The sequence below is a fragment of the Carex rostrata genome, chromosome 25 (genome assembly GCF_964058835.1).
Source record: "Carex rostrata chromosome 25, lpCarRost1.2, whole genome shotgun sequence".
NCBI lineage: Eukaryota > Viridiplantae > Streptophyta > Magnoliopsida > Poales > Cyperaceae > Carex > Carex rostrata.
This window is the reverse complement of record NC_135942.1, coordinates 167,535-189,566: the sequence shown is the minus strand read 5'-3', so window position 1 is coordinate 189,566 and position 22,032 is coordinate 167,535. Positions and strand designations below refer to the sequence as shown.

General features: G+C 35.8%; 2 protein-coding genes and 1 long non-coding RNA gene across 10 annotated transcripts in view; all 3 read left to right on the top strand.

Moving 5' to 3' along the window:
* The first annotated feature begins 2,905 nt into the window (after window positions 1–2,905).
* LOC144543647 (uncharacterized) overlaps window positions 2,906–22,032 on the top strand; it is a 90,789-nt gene continuing 71,662 nt past the window's right edge. Inside the window, exon 1 of the long non-coding RNA XR_013508025.1 lies at window positions 2,906–3,281. This is a non-coding gene — a long non-coding RNA (uncharacterized LOC144543647). The remainder of the gene's footprint in view (window positions 3,282–22,032) is intronic.
* LOC144543646 (cyclin-B2-1-like) lies at window positions 3,211–5,714 on the top strand. Its single transcript, XM_078291985.1, has 7 exons — window positions 3,211–3,340; window positions 3,486–3,562; window positions 4,058–4,147; window positions 4,480–4,701; window positions 5,015–5,113; window positions 5,210–5,388; window positions 5,545–5,714. The coding sequence occupies exons 4-7, from the start codon at window positions 4,501–4,503 to the stop codon at window positions 5,564–5,566; spliced, it is 501 nt and encodes a 166-aa protein (XP_078148111.1). The 5' UTR covers window positions 3,211–3,340; window positions 3,486–3,562; window positions 4,058–4,147; window positions 4,480–4,500; the 3' UTR covers window positions 5,567–5,714.
* LOC144543669 (cationic amino acid transporter 4, vacuolar-like) lies at window positions 7,548–11,730 on the top strand. Of its 8 annotated transcripts, none has more exons than XM_078292014.1 (11): window positions 7,548–7,996; window positions 8,148–8,256; window positions 8,351–8,466; window positions 8,794–8,863; window positions 8,933–9,198; window positions 9,606–9,723; window positions 9,832–9,938; window positions 10,227–10,240; window positions 10,501–10,587; window positions 11,150–11,284; window positions 11,650–11,730. In XM_078292014.1, exons 1-5 carry the CDS (start codon window positions 7,969–7,971, stop codon window positions 8,943–8,945), a joined length of 336 nt encoding a protein of 111 aa, XP_078148140.1. In that variant the 5' UTR covers window positions 7,548–7,968; the 3' UTR covers window positions 8,946–9,198; window positions 9,606–9,723; window positions 9,832–9,938; window positions 10,227–10,240; window positions 10,501–10,587; window positions 11,150–11,284; window positions 11,650–11,730. The 8 variants fall into 8 exon arrangements, with proteins under 8 accessions (XP_078148140.1, XP_078148137.1, XP_078148143.1 ...); XM_078292011.1 differs by having other exon boundaries at window positions 10,469–10,587; XM_078292017.1 differs by lacking the exon at window positions 10,227–10,240 and having other exon boundaries at window positions 8,354–8,466; window positions 10,469–10,587.

Genomic DNA, 22,032 nt, shown 5'->3' with positions numbered 1-22,032 from the left:
AATCAATCCGCAGCAGAGAGAGAAATCTTTTGTCCACCGCCTCAAGCAACCCGTCCCAACGCTTTTTCCCAAATCCCAAGAATTAGCATTAAATGGTAAGTGTACCAAGGCATGTACAGTATTGTGCTATTTTCATTTTGCATGTAATCAAAACTTTTAAAAGAATCTTAACAATAATTTAACAAAATGATTTTTAAAAGGATGACGTTTGAGCACAAATATATTCAAGCATTTATATATTATTCAACTTACTATTATATATGCATGTTAGCATTTGCATTGTTATGATTTTTAAAAGTCTCACGTTTAATTGAGCACAAATATATTAAAGCATTTATTATCCAACTTACTATTATATATGCATGTTATCATTTGCATTGTTATGATTTCACATCTCTTTGACTAATTTGTGGTGTTGTGCTGTTCATAGGTTAGTGACTTTGCTGAGGATAACCGATCTAGGATAAATATATAGCTAGGTCACTTCACCGCATAATTAAGTGCAATTAATTGGGCTCACTTGTCGTGTAGGCCGTGCATGCTACCTCGATCGGGAAGTGCAGGGATCGATGATTCGCGATTTATTGGTTGAAAGTGCATGGGGATTAAATTCCATATATATATAATATGTATTACTTTTGACAATTGTAACAATTGTTGAATAATCAATAATATATTAATATTCCATCTCGGTCCTTCTAAACGTGTAACACAATTATTTGTTTTCTCTTCTCCATACATTTTTTATTTTATTTTAGTGCATTAATTACTTTTGACAATTGTTGAATAATCAATAATATATTAATATTCCATCTCGGTCCTTCTAAACGTGTAACACAATTATTTGTTTTCTCTTCTCCATACATTTTTTATTTTATTTTAGTGCATTAATTGAACCCAGCCCTGAAAACGCATATATGTTTGTTAAATTAAATAATATACTTCACATTTTATCACAAAGAAAATATTCATGATTTAATAATGACAACGTACGACAACTGCAACCACAACTGTAGAACTACTACTACTCATTCTAATACTTATTTAAATACCATAGTCAGGGATTAAATTTGTTGTACAACTGGACTGTATCTCAAAAAAAAAAAAATCATAACCGCGATAGAAGTATAACATCGATCAAATTATAGCTAAACTTTTTTCGTATTTGAGATCCTACCCACTCAATGCGATTTCTATGCTTAAATCTTATAAAGGGATATTTATTCTTCTATATATTTGATAGGGAAACAATAATTATAATTAATTATTATAGGATTGTTCAAATATGCTTTCATTTTGTGTGCCTCCATCATGCTTTTAATTTAAAGCCACAATAATTTAAAATTTAAAATTTAAAATTTAAAATTTAAATGTCAAAATAAAATATCTAGAGATGATATATATTATTTTCTTTATGCACACGTAAAAGATCACAATATTTTGATTTTATTTTGATTAGTATCAAGAGCTTGCAAAAATACACCGATGTTAATAAATTCTGAATGTTAATTTTTCAACTTATTGATTCATATAAAATCAAAACCAAAAAGTGATATTTTTTATGTAACTAATGGTATACAAAATAATATACAAAATATGACATATAGAGGATGAATATTATTTTCTCTATGTTCACGTGTACAGTTTACTACCTTTTGATTTTGTTTTAATTGATATCAAGAGCTTTCACAAATACACTTGTGTGAATAATTTAGGATGTTGATTTTTAACTCATTGATTCCTATAATAATAAATCTAATAAATGATAATCATTTATGTGAATTAATGTAAAGAAAAATAATATAGATTATATCTAATGATTTTATTTCGACATATATATTGTTTGCTCTGTCACCAATCAGGGCTTGCAGCAGTGGCTTCAAATTGATACTATTGTAATTAACATATATAATTAATGCTGATATACTTTCATAATATAATAAAATATTTTCTCTTCTAATATCTTTGAAAATCTCAAAGATCTAACGTAATACAAATAATGAATATTGAGGAATATTTATTTATTTATTTTACATCTGACTTTGAAAAAGAACATCATTTTAGAATGCAAGAGATAAAAACAAATTTCAAACAAAATAACATATTTATAACTTTAAAAGTAACATTTAAGAAAAAAAATATACAATAACATACGATCGAGAGAGTAGCATTTAAATGTCTATTTATTAGAAGTTTTATATAATGTCATGTTGATAAAAAAAAAGCGGTGCAAATACTGTAAACCATATCTGGATTGAAATCCTGCAGTCCTCTATAAAGGAAAATAAAATGCCTTTCTCATCCTGAAAATAAAATGAATTAATTAAAGATTAATAGAGATTTGAACTGATAACTTGATGAAACTTGTCTAATGCCTTCCCCATCAGCTATATACGACAAAATATGTACTAAAGTTTGATATTGAGAATTTTATTTTTATTTTCTCACTTGCACATTCCGATAAATTCAAGCCATATTATTTATTATCTTACTGACTTTTAAGACATAGTTTTGAATTTTTTGTTTGTTTAGTTATGTCGCCCGATAATATAAAGATATAGTTAATTTTAAATACTACTAATTAAATCAAACAAAGAAATAGATTATCTTACCGACTTTAGAGATTTAATTTTGATTTTTTTACTTGTTTAATTATGTCATCCGATTATGTAAAGATATAGTTTTAAATACTATTGATTAAATTATATCAAAGAAAGAAATATTATTTTGGAACGGTAACAAAAGATTTTCCGTATCTTTTGACAGCACCGCTACAGTAATCTTGCTTGTTAAAGAAGTAACAAAGAAAGGAACCTTACTTCTCTAAGCTCACTAAAAAGTAAAATGTAGGTCTCCTCCAGTTGGGGAGTTCATTCTAGAAGTTCTGGGAGAGAAAAGACAAAGCGTGAGGAGAGAAAGAGCAGAGAGAGACGAGCTCGTGCGAGAGAGAGAGAGAGAGAGCGATCGCGCGCGCGAGAGAGAAAGCGATCTCGCGCGAGAGAGAGCAGGCGTGCTAGAGAGATCGCGGGAGAGGAGGCGGAGGAGAAAGGGATGTCAGCCATGGCGAAGGAGAAGAGATTGGGGAGGAGAGAACGCCAGGAGCGGCAGACAGAGACGAAGCGGAGCCGGCCTTTCAGACCTCTAACGGCACAAGATAGCATATCTTTTGATTTTGAGCGGTGTTTCGTAATGTAGAAATCGTGTGTCTCAGAGTTTAAGACGCAGAAACAAGGATTTTCTGGGGCTAGGGAGCTTCAGATCTCTAGTTGGATCAGGATCTGGTGCTGTCAGAGCAGGCTACACTCCTAACGCAGAGCCATCTTTTGAATCAAACTAGCAGGTAGATTTCTTCCCTCAAATTGAGAAAAACTAACTTCATTTATTATATTATGCTAGAGGATCTAAGTGAATGTTGGAATTTTGATGAGATAATTTGGCAGTGAACCTCTGATTCTAGATATCATGTTTCGTTTTGCTAAGTGCAGTGTTAAACAGAGCCAAGAACCCGTTAAAGGTTGTCGACTACGTCGAAGAAATATACGGGACTTACAGAAACATTGAGGTACTTTTTTCTTCTTATAATGTGCAATCAAGCCTTATTTTACAATTTTGGGAATGTTGTCAAGTTAAGTTGCAAAACTGTGGTAAAATGAGGTCACAGTTCAGTCTGTACTTTGGTCTATTTGCCAAATATATGCAAATCAAGCACTTTTGTACTGTTTTGGAAATGTGTTTTTTGTCTGGTGTAGTACCTGTTAATTAGTCGTGCATTGTTCAAAATTTTCTGGTTACCTATTATTTCATTGGGCTGTCAATCTATTTTATGTTGCCAAAAATGGGTGAAATAATGCCAAATTGAGTCATCATTTTGATCTAATTTCCAAATATAATTTGGTGCCCAGATGTGCTAATCTGGCAATATTCATTCCAAGAAAACAAACTTTGAGGAAAAGTGGTGATCTCTCAGGAATAGGCCCTTTCATTATTAACTAAGTTAGAAAAGTGTATTAATATTATTTATTTTAGAAGTAATTAATTAACTAATTTTACTTCACAGGAAACAAGTTGTGTGAACCCTGAGTACATGGCTAAGCAACCAGACATCAATGATCAGATGCAAGCTATTCTGATTGACTGACTCATTGAGGTAATTTTGCCGGCATTTGTGAAACTAGTAATGTTTTCAAACCAAGGTTAAGTAAAAATGTCAAAAGGATGCACCAACTATTTAAAGGTAAGAAAAATCACAAAGGTGCCCCTAATTTTTTAACGAAAGAAAAATGAATATAAAGCCCCGACTTCTAAACATAACCAAAATCTTTCCACAATAGTTCATATGATCTTCATACATGAAAATTGTAACTAGTTAAAACTTGTGATAAAAAAAAGCTTGTTAGATTTTCAGGATTAAATTGTCGGAATTTAACTTATTGTAACTCATCTATATTAATTTTTTTTTTCTTTCTTTTCCATATTCAGGTGCATTACAAGTTTGAGCTCATGGATGAGACACTATATCTAACTGTGAACATTATTGACCGGTTCCTAGAACGGCAAAATGTTCAACGAAAGAAGTTGCAGCTGGTTGGAGTTACTGCAATGCTACTTGCATGCAAATATGAGGAGGTCTCTGTGCCCGTAGTTGAGGATCTGGTGCAAATCTCTGACCATGCCTACACACGTCAGGAAATCCTTAACATGGTAAGAAGGCATTATAGACTTGTTGTGTGCACTCGGCTGTTTATTTTATTTGGCAAAACCAGCTTAATCATTTGCCGAGAACACCTATTTTTAATGGATAGGTTAGAAGTAATTTTTGTTTTAGCTTCAAGAATTATTTTCTCTGTGAAAAAAATTGGGCAAAGGTCACTGCTTTTTATCTTTCTCTCTGGTAGCATCGAAATTATGTTCATGTATGGGGTGCTTTTTGCAAATACTATAACTAGTTGGTATATTTTTTGTCACAAGAAGAATTTCTTTATAATATTGCAACATTTTTTTAACATTTGATCAGGAATGGCTGATTGTAAAGACTCTCCAATTCAACATGTCTGTACCGACTCCATATGTCTTCATGAAACGGTTTCTCCAAGCTGCTCAGTCTGATAAACAGGTTATTAAACTATTATACTCTACTTGTTTTTACAAAATATGATTGTTTTTAATTTTTACCCAACAGTTTTATTTATTTTTTGTTTTGTGATCATAGATGGATCTGCTTTCATATTTTCTAATGGAGCTGTGCTTGGTGGATTACAACATGTTGCGGTACCGACCTTCTCTCCTTGCCGCAGCAGCGGTATACACTGCACAGTGCTCACTCAAGGGATACAAGCTCTGGACCAAAACTAGCCAGTTTCATTCAACCTATTCTGAAGACCAGATAATGTAAGTGCAATAACCAGAAGGCCATTAAAGCATATAATGTGTTGTTTGAGATATCTTCTGGATACTATTTTTAATACAAAAGAATTATGAATGTTATAACATCTTTTCACTATAGCATCTAATTTTATGTTTCGCTATTTTTTTGTTACTTTATAGTGAATGCTCACGCAGAGGATAGCGTTTCACTTCATTCTAGCTCCTTCCTCTTCTTTGGGAGAGAAAAAGACAAAATCACGGGAGGAGAGAAAGAGAGAGAGAAAGAGACAAAGGTCTTGCGTGAGGAGAGAGATATAAGAGCTCGTGAGAGAGAGAGAGAGAGAGCAGGCGAGTTGCGTGAGGAGAGAAAGAGATAAGAGCTCGTGAGAGAGAGAGAGAGAGCAGGCGAGATAAGAGAGAAATCGCGGGAGAGGAGGCCAAGGAGAAAGGAGAAAGGGAGCGAAGGAGAAGAGATCAGGGAGGAAGACGGAGATAAAGCCGAGCATCAGGAGGAGGAGCCGGCCTTTTAGACCTCTGACGCGCACAGATAAGCATATATTTCGATTTGATCTTTATTTTCGTAGAAATCGTATATCTTAGGGTTTGATCTAGTTGGATCACCATCTGGTGCTGTTAGAGGAGGCTACACTCCTAACACAATGCCATCATTTATATCAAACTTGTATGCACAGATCAAACTCATAGATTTCTTCCCTTAAATTGAGAAAAAACGTATGGATTAAAATCACAGCAGGCATGTCATGTCTAGGTCTCCTTGATCCAAGATTTAAATTGTCAAAATGGGTGTTTCAGTCTAGTTTAAGCATGGTTATGGTTTGCATGCTGTACTAGAACCTCAGGGAGTTTCCAAGAATTTTAAGAACCTTTAACTGCGTTTAATCTTTATAACAATAACAATGGTGCTAATTGGCACTGTTTAGAATAGTGAATTTCTGTCACTTTTCAAATTGAGTTGAGGTACTGCTTTGTGGCTGGTTTTTGGCTGCTATGTTGAGTGAATTGAGTTCATTAAAGTTTGGTCCTGGGTAGTAGGCAAGTTTGTCTAGAGTTTAGAAGTGCTGCTGGGAATTTTTCGGTTTGACCCCTATGTTTAATTAGATAAGGTATTCCAAACTATACTGGCTCAGAACTCTCTTAAAGTCTAAACACTGAAAATAATTGGTTGAAACATGAAGAACTTTTTCACTAATTTGTCCTTCATAACTACATAGTTTCTAAATTCTTCACTTTAGAGGTAAATAAACTTGAATTATTGCAGATGTGGATCAAGCCAGACATATAAAGGCAAACACTGGAACAGTTGGTGTAAGAGACATCGAGATAGAAGATGATAGGTATAACTACAAATTTTCATCAAAATTGTCTCATTAAACCTGTTAGGTATTGTTTTCTCATTCTATTTCTCAATTGATCATTATTGTCAATTGTTTTCATGATACGTTGAGCTGGTAAGCAATATATTTCATTTCTTTTTGAATTTTTATTGTTTATGGTAATTCAAACTTGATATTCCCCCATCTCTCTTCTCTAGTTACGCATTTAATTATGGCTACTGTTGAATCCGGTATATGGTTGATTTTTCTTAGAATTCACTGTTATATTCTATCTATAGCTCGGGCTAATTTCTTAGAATTCACTGTTATGTGCTAGAAATTTTGCTCAATTTCCCTTCTAACAACATTTTTTGCATTTAATTATCCAATTTGCTTGGAGTGATGTGCTGAACCTTGTGGTTACTACTTTACTATACTAGAGCACATCACTGATCAAGTTTACTTCAATAGTTTTCTTTAATTAGGTTGTAACCTGATTCTTTTGTTGGTCGCTAATTAATAAGGATTTTGAGATTTGGCTATTCTAACAAGACAAACAATAGCTATTCTTGATTTGGCTATTCTAGCTATACTTGTTTTGCAACCAAACATAGTAAACCAATTTAGACAAAAAATGCTAGTAAACTAATTATTTCTGTTGCAGGTTCAGTTCTTCCTCATGTACTTGGACTAGTACCAATAACGATACTAGTGTTTTATTATTTCCTTTATTTCATATAATCAAGCAAGATTCCAATCAGCTCCGAACTGACAAAGGAATTTTTTTTTTGTTTCATAAATCCAGTATAGAATACTAATTGCAATGGCCAGAGACAGATTTTGTACCGCCATTCTTCTCTGATGTAAATCAAAGAACCCAGGTACCAGTGAAGAGTAATGTTCTTACCGGCATCTGCGCGGCTGTCCTTTCATTCTTCATGGAGGTCTGTCAGCTAATTGGAATGGTATGGTACCAGTAATCACCTTGTTGTATAGTCTTTGATAGTTTGTAGAATTATATTCGCATGCAATCATTGCAACTCCTTTTTAAATTATATAGGTTAGTGTTGGCACACTTCTCGCATTCACAATAGTTGCAGTTTCAATCCTGATACTCAGATATGTCATTCTTTTCTTCTTTTTTATTCCTGTTCTATTTTTTTTTTATGTGTGCTTGATTTGGTATTTTGTTATGGATAACAGGTACCATTGCCTTCATCGTTGAGAGAATCGATTGACTCAGTCTCGCTTCGTTTCAGCTCACAAGAAGATGCAGCTCAAAGAAAAAATTTATGGATGTAATTCTTTTTGATATCTTAAATAAACAGAAAAAAAGGAAATCTAAAATACCTCAACTTTACTCTAGTTTTGAGATTTGTAGTGTTTAGTGGTCTTCTACTTCAAAAAAAATAAAAAAATGTATGATAATATTATTTTTTGTGTTTGCAGACGAGATTAATGAGGAGAAAAGGCGAAAACTAGTAGCTATGAACATAGCATTTGTTGTTGTAGGTGTTCTTATCCTCACAGCTTCAGCCTCTGCAACATTTCTGTCTAGGTAATTATCATGCTTTCAAGATGAATAACAAAAAGAAAAGAGAAGGATAGAAACACTTTCAAGGAGATAAACATTTCTAACCTCTTTTATGCAGTAGTTTTCCAAAATATTTTGGGTGCGTTGCGGGTGGATTACTGCTCCTGACTGGACTTGGTGTACTGTCCTATATAGACCAAGATGATGGCCGCCATAGTTTCGGCCACACTGGAGGTATAATATTTTTTTGTAACTGTCCTAACATTAATGAACAGTATGCAACTATAGTTGTACGGTACCTGAAAACACGATGAGCAGAACCTTTCCACTTGAGTACCCTCTAAAGCAGCTGCCATTAAGGTTGGGACCTTTTTTAGAAAAAAAAATGTCCAACACACAATTAATTTTCAGATCGAATGGAATTATTCCACTGAATTGCATGCTAGCATGAGAAGTATATTCCACTGAATGGCTTCTTTTTCGTTTAAAAACCTTGATAATTAATTTTGTTATTTTGAAATAAAACCACACTTCTAACTATTTTTTTTTCTTCTCTTGAAGCTGAAAGATGGAATGAATTCAACATGGATTGGTTGATGCCAACCAGGGGCGAGTCCAGTATGAAACAGGGGTAGGCACTTGCCTGCCCCTAGAATTTTTTTTTTGGACCGGGCTTTTCTGATGGGCTTGCCTACCCCAGGTCCAGAACCTGACGCTCTCTCCTGCGCGAAGGAAAATAGTTTCTTTCTCCGCTCAGCCACTCTGTCCTGGGCGAAGGAAAAGAAGAAAGACGCGGTGCTGCTCGATCGGAGAGGTAGAGAGAAAGAAGAAAGGCTCGGTAGAGAGAAGGTTACTGATGACGAGGCGCTCGATCCTGTGCTTCTCATCTCTGGAATGGCAGGATCGATCTTGAGTGCGAAGAGAAGGATCGATCTGTGGTGACAATTGAATTGCTTCTCATCTCTGGTTTGTAGTTTTTTTTCTCTTCTTTTTTCCAATTTCACAGGTGTATTTCTGGTTGTGTAGTGTGTTTTTGTACTTCATTTTCTTTAAAAGATTGTCTTGGGATGTTTTATGGATTAGTTTTAGTATAGATTACGGCTGTTAACTCAATTAGAGAAGAAAATTTCTGAATAAACCTTTTCAAGACAAGTCAAATTTCTGCAAGGGAAGCCCTTCTCTTCTGTTCTTTGCTTCTTGATGTGATTGGTCAATTTTATAATCCAATTGGTTGCAAAGGTTGCCGTTTTACAGACAATATTTTATAATCCAATTCGGTTTAAGTTCTGACCTTTAAAATCAAGAGCTTGGTCAATTAATTTGCTTGAAAATTTGAGTTTAATCCATTGTGTAATTGTTTAATTTGAAAGCAGGAACCCACTGGTAAAAATCTCCCCGGTATATAGTATAGAAGGAGAACAAGTACTGGCACCAAAAATTGCAGCATTTTCATCAAGAGAGCCAAACCCGACATTTCCCGGTATCCTCAAGGTATGTGTTTTATAATTCAATTAATATAGAAATTGGGGGAAGCTGTCTCTAACAATACACAGAGAGATTGTGAGTTGAATTAATATATTTTTCTAATGGGACGTACAGCCTGATATAGCCGCACCTGGAGTGGTATTGTTGCACTTCTCAAATCTGTGCATGAGTGCATCCTGATTGGTCCCCTGCTGCCATAAAATCTGCAATTGTCACCACAGGTTAGCTTCAAGTTTTCAAGTTTTCAGTTCCTTTATTTTTCCAAGTTGAAAAGTGAATCATTTTCAAATAATAGGCAATATTGGTTACCACAGATTGCTCCTTTTATAGGCAATTGTCACCACAGATTGCTCCTTTTATAGCCAATATTGGTTACAAATGAGACATGTATCCTGTAAGATCAATTAATTCAAGAGCTCGGTTAATGTCTGCAACATTGGGCTTTCAATTTCATTTTCATTTTTTCTTAGTTTATCTACATTTCAATGTTTTAATTTAAGCATGTCCAGGTTTCATCTCCCAGGTTAGCAATGTTTGGTTACTTACGTCAAGAGTGAGTTATTTGATGAGGTAGATGATGAACGAATTATGCAACAATGGCAAAATATGAGTAACCGTAGAGGAAAGCTCCCTCCATTGACTTGATTTTATAGCATTAATATATTTCTTTAATATTTGTTATAAACTTTTGACTTAGTTGAAACCTTTGATGTTCATTTATGTTAATTTTTTTTTACAACTATTTATATAGTTATGCTTGCCTACCCTTGATTGAATTCCTAGCCTCGCCACTGATGCCAACTGACAAGAGCAACTTTGATGACTTCGCAAGTGGGAGGGGAAGGCATCCTTCTTCTAGGGTTGTATTAAGTTAAGTTTCTTTCTTATCGAATCTGTTGTGGGGTTATTTTATGCTAGATGATTAATAGTTAGTATCATCAAGGCAGATTGTCTATTGCTGAAATGGTTCATATTAGCAACTCTGGTTCCTTTCTATGCATATCAAATTATGGCATGTATTCTTTGGAGTTTAATTGTTCTCGCGAACTGAATTGAGTTAACATGTCTTTATGATGTTTAATTTGTCCAAATGGCATCATTCTACTGACACGGGGGCGAGGATTTCCTGAGCAGTTTTTTAAGTGTGTTTTTTTATTAGTAAATACAGTTAGGATATTCCGTATAAATCTTTGCAGTATTTCCACGTTGGATAACTAAAAATACTGAAAGATCAAAAGATAAAGTGCATTGGTAATGCTAAAAGTTGTTCGTTTAGCTACTAGCCATAAAAGACTTGCAAGAATTATAAAATATGACAGAAATTATAGTGCTTTGAACAGCATTAGTATTTTCACCAGTATTATACCATGGCATATTACGAACATTGAGATTTGTTATTTTTGTTTACTTTAGCTTTTTGCTTCTTTTACAGTATGCACTGGTCGAAGAAGACAACGTTGACCTTCTTATCATGCCTGAACAGATTCCCTCCCCTTATGGCGTCCCTCAGGTGGTCCCACCCGCTCAAGCTCCCTCCCCATCTCCATCCCCTTTCTTGCTTGATCAGGTTTTGCTTCTTTTAGAATTTCTCAATATTTGTCCTTTTATCAGTGGAACAAATATGTGACATTTTATTTTTATGACCTGTGCATATGAATTGAGAACTCAACATTTGATTTTCTTGACTTATTTCTTTAGACTGGGTATCAGTGATACTGATGTAGATTAAATTGTCAATTCTTGACAGAATGGTTCTATTTTTTTGCAAAAATAATCCTAATTATGCTGGTTGTATGTTGCAAACCTGAGAAACGTATGTTTATATCTAGAAATATGGTTCATGCTTGCTACTAGTTCTGATTTTTTACTTTTTAAATCCTATCAACAACAATTTCTCTTTAAATATAATTGATGTGCTTTGCTTTTGTGCAGCTCTTGCAAACTATTCGTGACAATTATTTCAGAATCGACCCTATGATTAGTGCTGCGGGCGATCCTCAAATGCCTTATTTCAGGTTCAACTTATTACTTAAATCTTATCTAATAGGCGCTGTTCTTCTTTATTTTGTCCTATAATCTTTATGTACACTGCTTTGCCTCTTCATCCAAATTTCTCACATTTAACACTTGTTTTCCCTGTTTTTTCTACTATTCATTGCATTGTTCTCCGTTCTGCGGATGATGAAAGCTGTACACCACTACACCGTGAATGACGGTGTATGACATAAGCACTGTGTTATATCATATTACCCAAGTGTTATTGCCATTTAATTTGCTAATTATTTTGTAATAAACTAATGTTTACATAACTAATGTAGTTTACCTACTATTGACATGTAAAATATATGATATGTTTGTCGCAATTTTTGTTTTGTTTGATAACTCTTACTTATATTCCCATGTAAAATATGTGACATGGTTTTTTTGCAATTTTTGTTTTGTATGATAACTCTTGCTTACATTTTTCAATATTAATGACTACTTTAAAAATTGCTGGCACTTATATTAATTTATTTGTGAAATTAGCTGCTTATCATATAAGTTTGTGGTGTAATAACCTTTTACAAATATTTATTTGCTCTCTAATAAATTTTTATATATACTTCTATACCAGCAAGAGTTCCTTTAACCTTTATATATGATCCTTTCTTACAAACCATTGGAACTACCTTTGGGTACAGTATCGTCTGGTACATACAAATTCAAGAAATATTTACCTGTCTAGCATAACTTGTAACATATACCTTTAGATATGGTACTTTCAGGTACATACAAATTCAAGAAATATTTAATGCTTATGTACAATTTGTAGCATATACACACATTTTCAATATAAAATATGTATGTCAGCATAAACAAAGGAAATGGTTGTGGCTACGTCGCAACAATGTATATGTACTTGTAGATCAAATTTTACAATTTTTAGAATTTTTTAAATAATTTTTTAGATAGGTAGAAGATCACTTTATCTAAAGATTTTAGACCATTCAATAGTAGTATTCTACCTATCTCAAACATATAAAACTTAGTCTGCAAGTACATATAAATGCGGAGATCGTGTTGAACGGTTAAGATTGACTGTTTGATCTGATCTCACAATCTCCACTCTTGGTTAGTACCGATAATTAAGTTTTACTTTTGTTTATCTAGATGAAACTTTTCTTGAAGTGGGCTGCATTCTTGGAACGGTACGTATGCAACAACCATGACTACCTTGCGGTTTTGCTTGTAAGATAAGTTTACTGCGCAATATATCGCTTCTTTTTTGTTGCACAGCTTATTTCTTCTCCTTGTGGATGTTTCGTGTACATAACAGGTAGAAGTCAGCCAAAGCTGACTTGACCGTTACTTGTTTGAGCTGATAGGTCTGTGTTATAATTTTTTTAGGTGGTCAGATCTCACAATCTTCACTCTTGGTTAGTACAGATAATTCAGTTGTACTTTTGATTTTGTAGATATAGCTTTTCTTGAAGTGAGATACTTTCGTGAATCGGCACGCATGCGACAAACATGGCTTCCTTCCGGTTTTGCTTTTTAGATAAGTTTCCTTCACAATATATCCTTTCTTTTTTGTTGCACGGGTTATTTCTTCTCCTTGTGGATGTTTTGTGTACATAACCGGTAAAAGTCAGCCAAAGCTGACTTGATCGTTACTTGTTTGAGTTGATAGGTCTATAGTTTTTTTTAGGTGGTCAGATCGCACAACCTTCACTCTTGATTAGTACTAATAATTTAATTCTACTTTTGATTTTGCAGATGGAGCTTTTTTTGAAATGAGCTGCTTTCTTGGATCGGCACGAATGTGACAAGCATGGCTTCCTTGCGGTTTCGCTAGCAAGATAAGTTTCCTTCACAATATATCGTTTCTTTTTTGTTGCACGGGTTATTTCTTCTCCTTGTGGCTGTTTCGTGTACATAACCGGTAGAAGTCAGCCAAAGCTGACTTGACCGTTACTTGTTTGAGCTGATAGGTCTGTGTTATAATTTTTTTAGGTGGTCAGATCTCACAATCTTCACTCTTGGTTAGTACAGATAATTCAGTTGTACTTTTGATTTTGTAGATATAGCTTTTCTTGAAATGAGCTGCTTTCTTGGATCGGCACGAATGTGACAAGCATGGCTTCCTTCCGGTTTTGCTTTTTAGATAAGTTTCCTTCACAATATATCCTTTCTTTTTTGTTGCACGGGTTATTTCTTCTCCTTGTGGATGTTTTGTGTACATAACCGGTAAAAGTCAGCCAAAGCTGACTTGATCGTTACTTGTTTGAGCTGATAGTTTTATAGTTTTTTTTAGGTGGTCAGATCGCACAACCTTCACTCTTGTTTAGTACTGATAATTGAATTATACTTTTGATTTTATAGATGGAGCTTTTTTTGAAGTGAGCTGCTTTCTTGGATCGACACGCATGCGATAACCATGGCTTCCTTCCGGTTTCGCTTGTTAGATAAGTTTCCTTCACAATATATCTTTTCTTTTTTTGTTGCACGGGTTATTTCTTCTCCTTTTGAATGTTTTGTGTACATAACCGGTAGAAGTCAGCCAAAACTGACTTGACCGTTACTTGTTTGAGCTGATAGGTCTATAGTTTTTTCTAGGTGGTCAGATCGCACAACCTTCCCTCTTGGTTAGTACTGATAATTGAATTCTACTTTTGATTTTGCAGATTGAGCTTTTTTTGAAGTGAGCTGCTTTCTTGGATCGGCACGCATGCGACAATCATTACTTCCTTGCGGTTTCGATAGTAAGATAAGTTTCCTTCACAATATATCATTTCTTTTTTGTTGCACGGGTTATTTCTTCTTCTTGTGGATGTTTCGTGTACATAACCGGTAGAAGTCAGCCAAAGCTGACTTGACCGTTACTTGTTTGAGCTGATAGGTCTGCGTTATAGTTTTTTTTATGTGGTTAGATCTCACAACCTTCACTCTTGGTTAGTACTGATAATTAAGTAGTACTTTTGATTTGTAGATGAAGCTTTTCTTGAAGTGAGCTGCTTTCGTGGATCGGCACGCATGCGACAAACATGGCTTCCTTCCAGTTTCGCTTGTTAGATAAGTTTCCTTCACAATATATCCTTTATTTTTTATTGCACGGGTTTTTTCTTCTCCTTAAGGATGTTTTGTGTACATAACCGGTAGAAGTCAGCCAAAACTGACTTGACCGTTACTTGTTTGAGCTGATAGGTCTATAGTTTTTTTTAGGTGGTCAGATTGCACAACCTTCACACTTGGTTAGTACTGATAATTGAATTATATTTTTAATTTTGCAGATGGAGCTTCGTTTGAAGTGAGCTGCTTTCTTGGATCGGCACGCATGCGACAAGCATGGCGTCCTTGCGGTTTCGCTAGTAAGATAAGTTTCCTTCACAATATATCATTTCTATTTTGTTGCACGGGTTATTTCTTCTCCTTGTGGATGTTTCGTGTACATAACCGGTAGAAGTCAGCTAAAGCTGACTTGACTGTTACTTGTTTGAGCTGATAGGTCTGTGTTATAGTTTTTTTTTGGTGGTTAGATCTCACAACGTTCACTCTTGGTTAGTACTGATAATTGAGTTGTATTTTTGATTTTGTAGATGAAGCTTTTCTTGAAGTGAGCTGCTTTCGTGGTTCGGCACGCATGCGACAAACATGGCTTCCTTCCGGTTTCGCTTGTTAGATAAGTTTCCTTCACAATATATCATTTTTTTTTGTTGCACGGGTTATTTCTTCTCCTTGTGGACGTTTTGTGTACATAACCGGTAAAAGTCAGCCAAAGCTGACTTGACCGTTACTTGTTTGAGCTGATAGGTCTATAGTTTCTTTTGGTGGTCATATCACACAACCTTCACTCTTGGTTAGTACTAATAATTGAATTCTACTTTTGATTTTGCAGATGGAGTTTGTTTTGAAGTGAGCTGCTTTCTTGGATCGGCACGCATGAGACAAACATGGCTTCCTTCCGGTTTCGCTTGTTAGATAAGTTTCCTTCACAATATATCCTTTCTTTTTTATTGCACGGGTTATTTCTTCTCGTTGTGGAAGTTTTGTTTACATAACCGGTAGAAATCAGCCAAAGCTGACTTGACCATTACTTGTTTAAGCTGATAGGTCTATAGTTTTTTTTGGTGGTCATATTGCAGAACCTTCACTCTTGGTTAGTACTGATAATTGAATTCTACTTTTGATTTTGCAGATGGAGTTTGTTTTGAAGTGAGCTGCTTTCTTAGATCGGCACGCATGCGACAAACATGGCTTCCTTCCGGTTTCGCTTGTTAGATAAGTTTCCTTCACATTATATCATTTTTTTTTGTTGCACGGGTTATTTCTTCTCCTTGTGGACGTTTTGTGTACATAACCGGTAGAAGTCAGCCAAAGCTGACTTGACCGTTACTTGTTTGAGCTGATAGGTCTATAGTTTCTTTTGGTGGTCATATCACACAACCTTCACTCTTGGTTAGTACTAACAATTGAATTATACTTTTGATTTTGCAGATGGAGTTTGTTTTGAAGTGAGCTGCTTTCTTCGATCGGCACGCATGAGACAAACATGGCTTCCTTCCGGTTTCGCTTGTTAGATAAGTTTCCTTCACAATATATCCTTTGTTTTTTGTTGCACGGGTTATTTCTTCTCCTTGTGGCTGTTTCGTGTACATAACCGGTAGAAGTCAGCCAAAGCTGACTTGACCGTTACTTGTTTGAGCTGATAGTTTTATAGTTTTTTTTTAGGTGGTCAGATCGCACAACCTTCACTCTTGTTTAGTACTGATAATTGAATTATACTTTTGATTTTATAGATGGAGCTTTTTTTGAAGTGAGCTGTTTTCTTGGATCGACACGCATGCGATAACCATGGCTTCCTTCCGGTTTCGTTTGTTAGATAAGTTTCCTTCACAATATATCTTTTCTTTTTTTGTTGCACGGGTTATTTCTTCTCCTTATGGATGTGTCGTGTACATAACCGGTAGAAGTCAGCCAAAGCTGACTTAACCGTTACTTGTTTGAGCTGATAGGTCTGTGTTATAGTTTTTTTATGTGGTTAGATCTCACAACCTTCACTCTTGGTTACTACTGATATTTGAGTTGTACTTTTAATTTTGTAGATGAAGCTTTTCTTGAAGTGAGCTGCTTTCGTGGATCGGCACGCATGCGACAACCATAGCTTCCTTTCGGTTTCGCTTGTTAGATAAGTTTGCTTCACAATATATCCTTTCTTTTTTGATGCACGAGTTATTTCTTCTCCTTATGGATGTGTCGTGTACATAACCGGTAGAAGTCAGCCAAAGCTGACTTGACCGTTACTTGTTTGAGCTGATAGATCTGTGTTATAGTTTTTTTATGTGGTTAGATCTCACAACCTTCACTCTTGGTTAGTAATGATAATTGAATTCTACTTTTGATTTTGCAGATAGAGTTTGTTTTGAAGTGAGCTGCTTTCTTGGATCGGCACGCATGCGACAAATATGGCTTCCTTCCGGTTTCGCTTGTTAGATAAGTTTCCTTCACAATATATCCTTTCTATTTTGTTGCACGGGTTATTTCTTCTCGTTATGGATGTTTAGTGTACATAACCGGTAGAAGTCAGCCAAAGCTGACTTGACCGTTAGTTGTTTGAGCTGATAGGTCTGTGTTATAGTTTTTTTTATGTGGTTAGATCTCACAACCTTCGCTCTTGGTTAGTACTGATAATTGAGTTGTACTTTTGATTTTGTAGATGGAGCTTTTCTTGAAGTGAGCTGCTTTCGTGGATCGGCACGCATGCGACAATCATGGCTTCCTTTCGGTTTCGCTTGTGAGATAAGTTTGCTTCACAATATATCCTTTCTTTTTTGTTGCACGAGTTATTTCTTCTCCTTGTGGATGTTTTGTGTACATAACCGGTAGAAGTCAGCCAAAGCTGACTTGACCGTTACTTGTTTGAGTTGATAAGTCTATAGTTTTTTTTTGGTGGTCAGATCTCACAACCTTCACTCTTGGTTATTACTGATAATTGAATTCTACTTTTGATTTAGCAGATGGAGCTTTTTTTGAAGTGAGCTGCTTTCTTGGATCGGCACGCATGCGACAAACATGGCTTCCTTCCGGTTTCGCTTGTTAGATAAGTTTATTTCACAATATATCCTTTCTTTTTTGTTGCACGGGTTATTTTTTCTCCTTGTGAATGTTTTGTGTACATAACCGGTAGAAGTCAGCCAAAGCTGACTTGACCGTTACTTGTTTGAGTTGATAGGTCTATAGTTTTTTTTTGGTGGTCAGATCTCACAACCTTCACTCTCGGTTATTACTGATAATTGAATTCTACTTTTGATTTAGCAGATGGAGCTTTTTTTGAAGTGAGCTGCTTTCTTGGATCGGCACGCATGCGACAAACATGGCTTCCTTCCGGTTTCGCTTGTTAGATAAGTTTCCTTCACAATATATCCTTTCTTTTTTGTTGCACGGTTTCTTTCTTCTCCTTGTGGATGTTTCGTGTACATAACCGGTAGAAGTCAGCCAAAGCTGACTTGACCGTTACTTGTTTGAGTTGATAGGTCTATAGTTTTTTTTTGGTGGTCAGATCTCACAACCTTCACTCTCGGTTATTACTGATAATTGAATTCTACTTTTGATTTAGCAGATAGAGCTTTTTTTGAAGTGAGCTGCTTTTTGGATCGGCACGTATGCGACAAACATGGCTTCCTTCCGGTTTCGCTTGTTAGATAAGTTTCCTTCACAATATATCCTTTCTTTTTTGTTGCACGGTTTCTTTCTTCTCCTAGTGGATGTTTCGTGTACATAACTGGTAGAAGTCAGCCAAAGCTGACTTGACCGTTACTTGTTTGAGCTGATAGGTCTGTGTTATAGTTTTTTTAGGTGGTTAAATCTCACAACCTTCACTCTTGGTTAGTACTGATAATTGAGTTGTACTTTTGATTTTGCAGATGGAGTTTTTCTTGAAGTGAGCTGCTTTCGTGTATCGGTACGCATGCGACAATCATGGCTTCCTTCCGGTTTCCCTTATTAGATAAGTTTCCTTCACAATATATCCTATCTTTTTTGTTGCACGGGTTATTTCTTCTCCTTGTGGATGTTTCGTGTACATAACCGGTAGAAGTCAGCCAAAGCAGATTTGACCGTTACTTGTTTGAGCTGATAGGTATGTGTTATAGTTTTTTTGAGGTGGTGAGATCTCAGAACCTTCACTCTTGGTTAGTACTGATAATTGAGTTGTACTTTTGATTTTGTAGATGGAGCTTTTCTTGAAGTGAGTTGCTTTCGTGGATCGGCACGCATGCGACAACCATGGCTTCCTTCCGGTTTCGCTTGTTAGATAAGTTTCCTTCACAATATATTCTTCCTTTTTTGTTGCACGGGTTATTTCTTCTCCATGTGGATGTTTTGTGTACATAACCGGTAGAAGTCAGCCAAAGCTGACTTGACCGTTACTTGTTTGAGCGGATAGGTCTATAGTTTTTTTTGGTGGTCATATCCCTGAACCTTCACTATTGGTTAGTACTGATAATGGAATTCTACTTTTGATTTTGCAGATGGAGTTTGTTTTGAAGTGAGCTGCTTTCTTGGATCGGCACGCATGCGACAACCATGGCTTCCTTCCGGTTTCGCTTGTTAGATAAGTTTCCTTCACAATATATCCTTTCTTTTTTGTTGCACGGTTTATTTCTTCTCCTTATGGATGTTTTGTGGACATAACCGGTAGAAGTCAGCGAAAGCTGACTTGACCGTTACTTGTTTGAGTTGATAGGTCAATAGTTTTTTTTTGGTGGTCAGATCTCACAACCTTCACTCTTGGTTATTACTGATAATTGAATTCTACTTTTGATTTAGCAGATGGAGCTTTTTTTGAAGTGAGCTGCTTTCTTGGATCGGCACGCATGCGACAAACATGGCTTCCTTCCGGTTTCGCTTGTTAGATAAGTTTCCTTCACAATATATCCTTTCTATTTTGTTGCACGGGTTATTTCTTCTCCTTATGGATGTTTCGTTTACATAACCGGTAGAAGTCAGCCCAAGCTGACTTGACCGTTACTTGTTTGAGCTGATAGGTCTGTGTTATAGTTTTTTTTAGGTGGTTAGATCTCACAACCTTCAGTCTTGGTTAGTAGTGATAATTGAGTTGTACTTTTGACTTTGTAGATGTAGCTTTTCTTGAAGTGAGCTGCTTTCGTGGATCCGCACGAATGCGACAACCATGGCTTCCTTCTGATTTCGCTTGTTAGATAAGTTTCCGTCACAATATATCCTTTCTTTTTTGTTGCACGGGTTATTTTTTCTCCTTGTGAATGTTTTTTGTACATAACCGGTAGAAGTCAGCCAAAGCTGACTTGACCGTTACTTGTTTGAGTTGATAGGTCTATAGTTTTTTTTGGTGGTCATATCGCAGAATATTTAATCTTGGTTAGTACTGATAATTGAATTCTACTTTTGATTTAGCAGATGGAGCTTTTTTTGAAGTGAGTTGCTTTCTTGGATCGGCACGCATGCGACAAACATGGCTTCCTTGCTGTTTCGCTTGTTAGATATGTTTCCTTCACAATATATCCTTTCTTTTTTGTTGCACGGGTTATTTCTTCTCGTTTTGGATGTTTCGTGTGCATAACCGGTAGAAGTCAGCCAAAGCTGACTTGACCGTTACTTGTTTGAGCTGATAGATCTGTGTTATAGTTTTTTTTAGGTGGTTAGATCTCACAACCTTCACTATTGGTTAGTACTGGTAATTGAATTGTACTTTTGATTTTGTAGATAAAGTTTTCTTGAAGTGAGCTCCTTTCGTGGATCGGCACGCAAGCGACAAACTTGGCTTCCTTCCGGTTTCGCTTGTTAGATAAGTTTACTTCACAATATATCATTTCTTTTTTGTTGCACGGGTTATTTCTTCTCTTTGTGAATGTTTGTGTACATAACCGGTCGAAGACAGCCAAAGCTGACTTGACCGTTACTTGTTTGAGCTGATAGGTCTGTGTTATAGTTAGGTGGTCAGATCGCACAACCTTCACTATTGGTTAGTACTGATAATTGAATTGTACTTTTGATTTTGCAGGTGGAGTTTTTTTTGAAGTGAGCTGCTTTCTTGGATCGGCACGCATGCGACATGCATGGATTCCTTGCGGTTTCGCTAATAAGATTAGTGTCCTTCACATTATATCCTCTCTTTTTTGTTGCACGGGTTATTTCTTCTCCTTTTGGATGTTTCGTGTACATAACCGGTAGAAGTCTGCCAAAGCTGACTTGACCGTTACTTTTTTTGAGCTGATAGGTCTGTGTTATAGTTTTTTTTAGGTGGCTAGATCTCACAACCTTCACTCTTGGTTAGTACTGATAATTGAGTTGTAATTTTGATTTTCTAGATAAAGCTTTTCTTGAAATGAGCTGCTTTCATGGATCGGCACTAATGCGACAACCATGGCTTCTTTCCGATTTCGCTTGTCAGATAAGTTTCCTTCACAATATATCCTTTCGTTTTGGTTGCACGGGTTTTTTTTTCTCCTTGTGAATGTTTTGTGTACATTACCGGTAGAAGTCAGCCAAAGCTGACTTGACCGTTACTTGTTTGAGTTGATAGGTCTATAGTTTTTTTTGGTGGTCATATCGCACAACATTCACTCTTAGTTAGTACTGATAATTGAATTCTACTTTTGATTTTTCAGATGGAGTATGCTTTGAAGTGAGCTGCTTTCTTGGATCGGCACGCATGCGACAAAGAAGGCTTCCTTCCGGTTTCGCTTGTTAGATAAGTTTCCTTCACAATATATCCTGTCTTTTTTGTTGCACGGGTTATTTCTTCTCCTGGTGGATGTTTCTTGTACATAACCGGTAGAAGTCAGCTAAAGCTGACTTGACCGTTACTTGTTTGAGCAGATAGGTCAGTGTTATAGTTTTTTTTAGGTCGTTAGATCTCACAACCTTCGCTCTTGGTTAGTACTTATAATTGAGTTGTACTTTTGATTTTGTAGATGAAGCTTTTCTTGAAGTGAGCTGCTTTCGTGGATCGGCACGCATTCGACAACCATGGCTTTCTTCTGGTTTCGCTTGTCAGATAAGTTTCTTTCACAATATATCCTTTCTTTTTTGTTGCACGGGTTATTTTTTCTCCTTGTGAATGTTTTGTGTACATAACCGGTAGAAGTCAGCCAAAGCTGACTTGACCGTTACTTGTTTGAGTTGATAGGTCTATAGTTTTTTTTAGGTGGTCAGATCTCACAACCTTCACTCTTGGTTAGTACTGATAATTGAATTCTACTTTTGATTTAGCAGATGGAGCTTTTTTTGAAGTGAGCTGCTTTCTTGGATCGGCACGCATGCGACCAACATGGCTTCCTTCCGGTTTCGCTTGTTAGA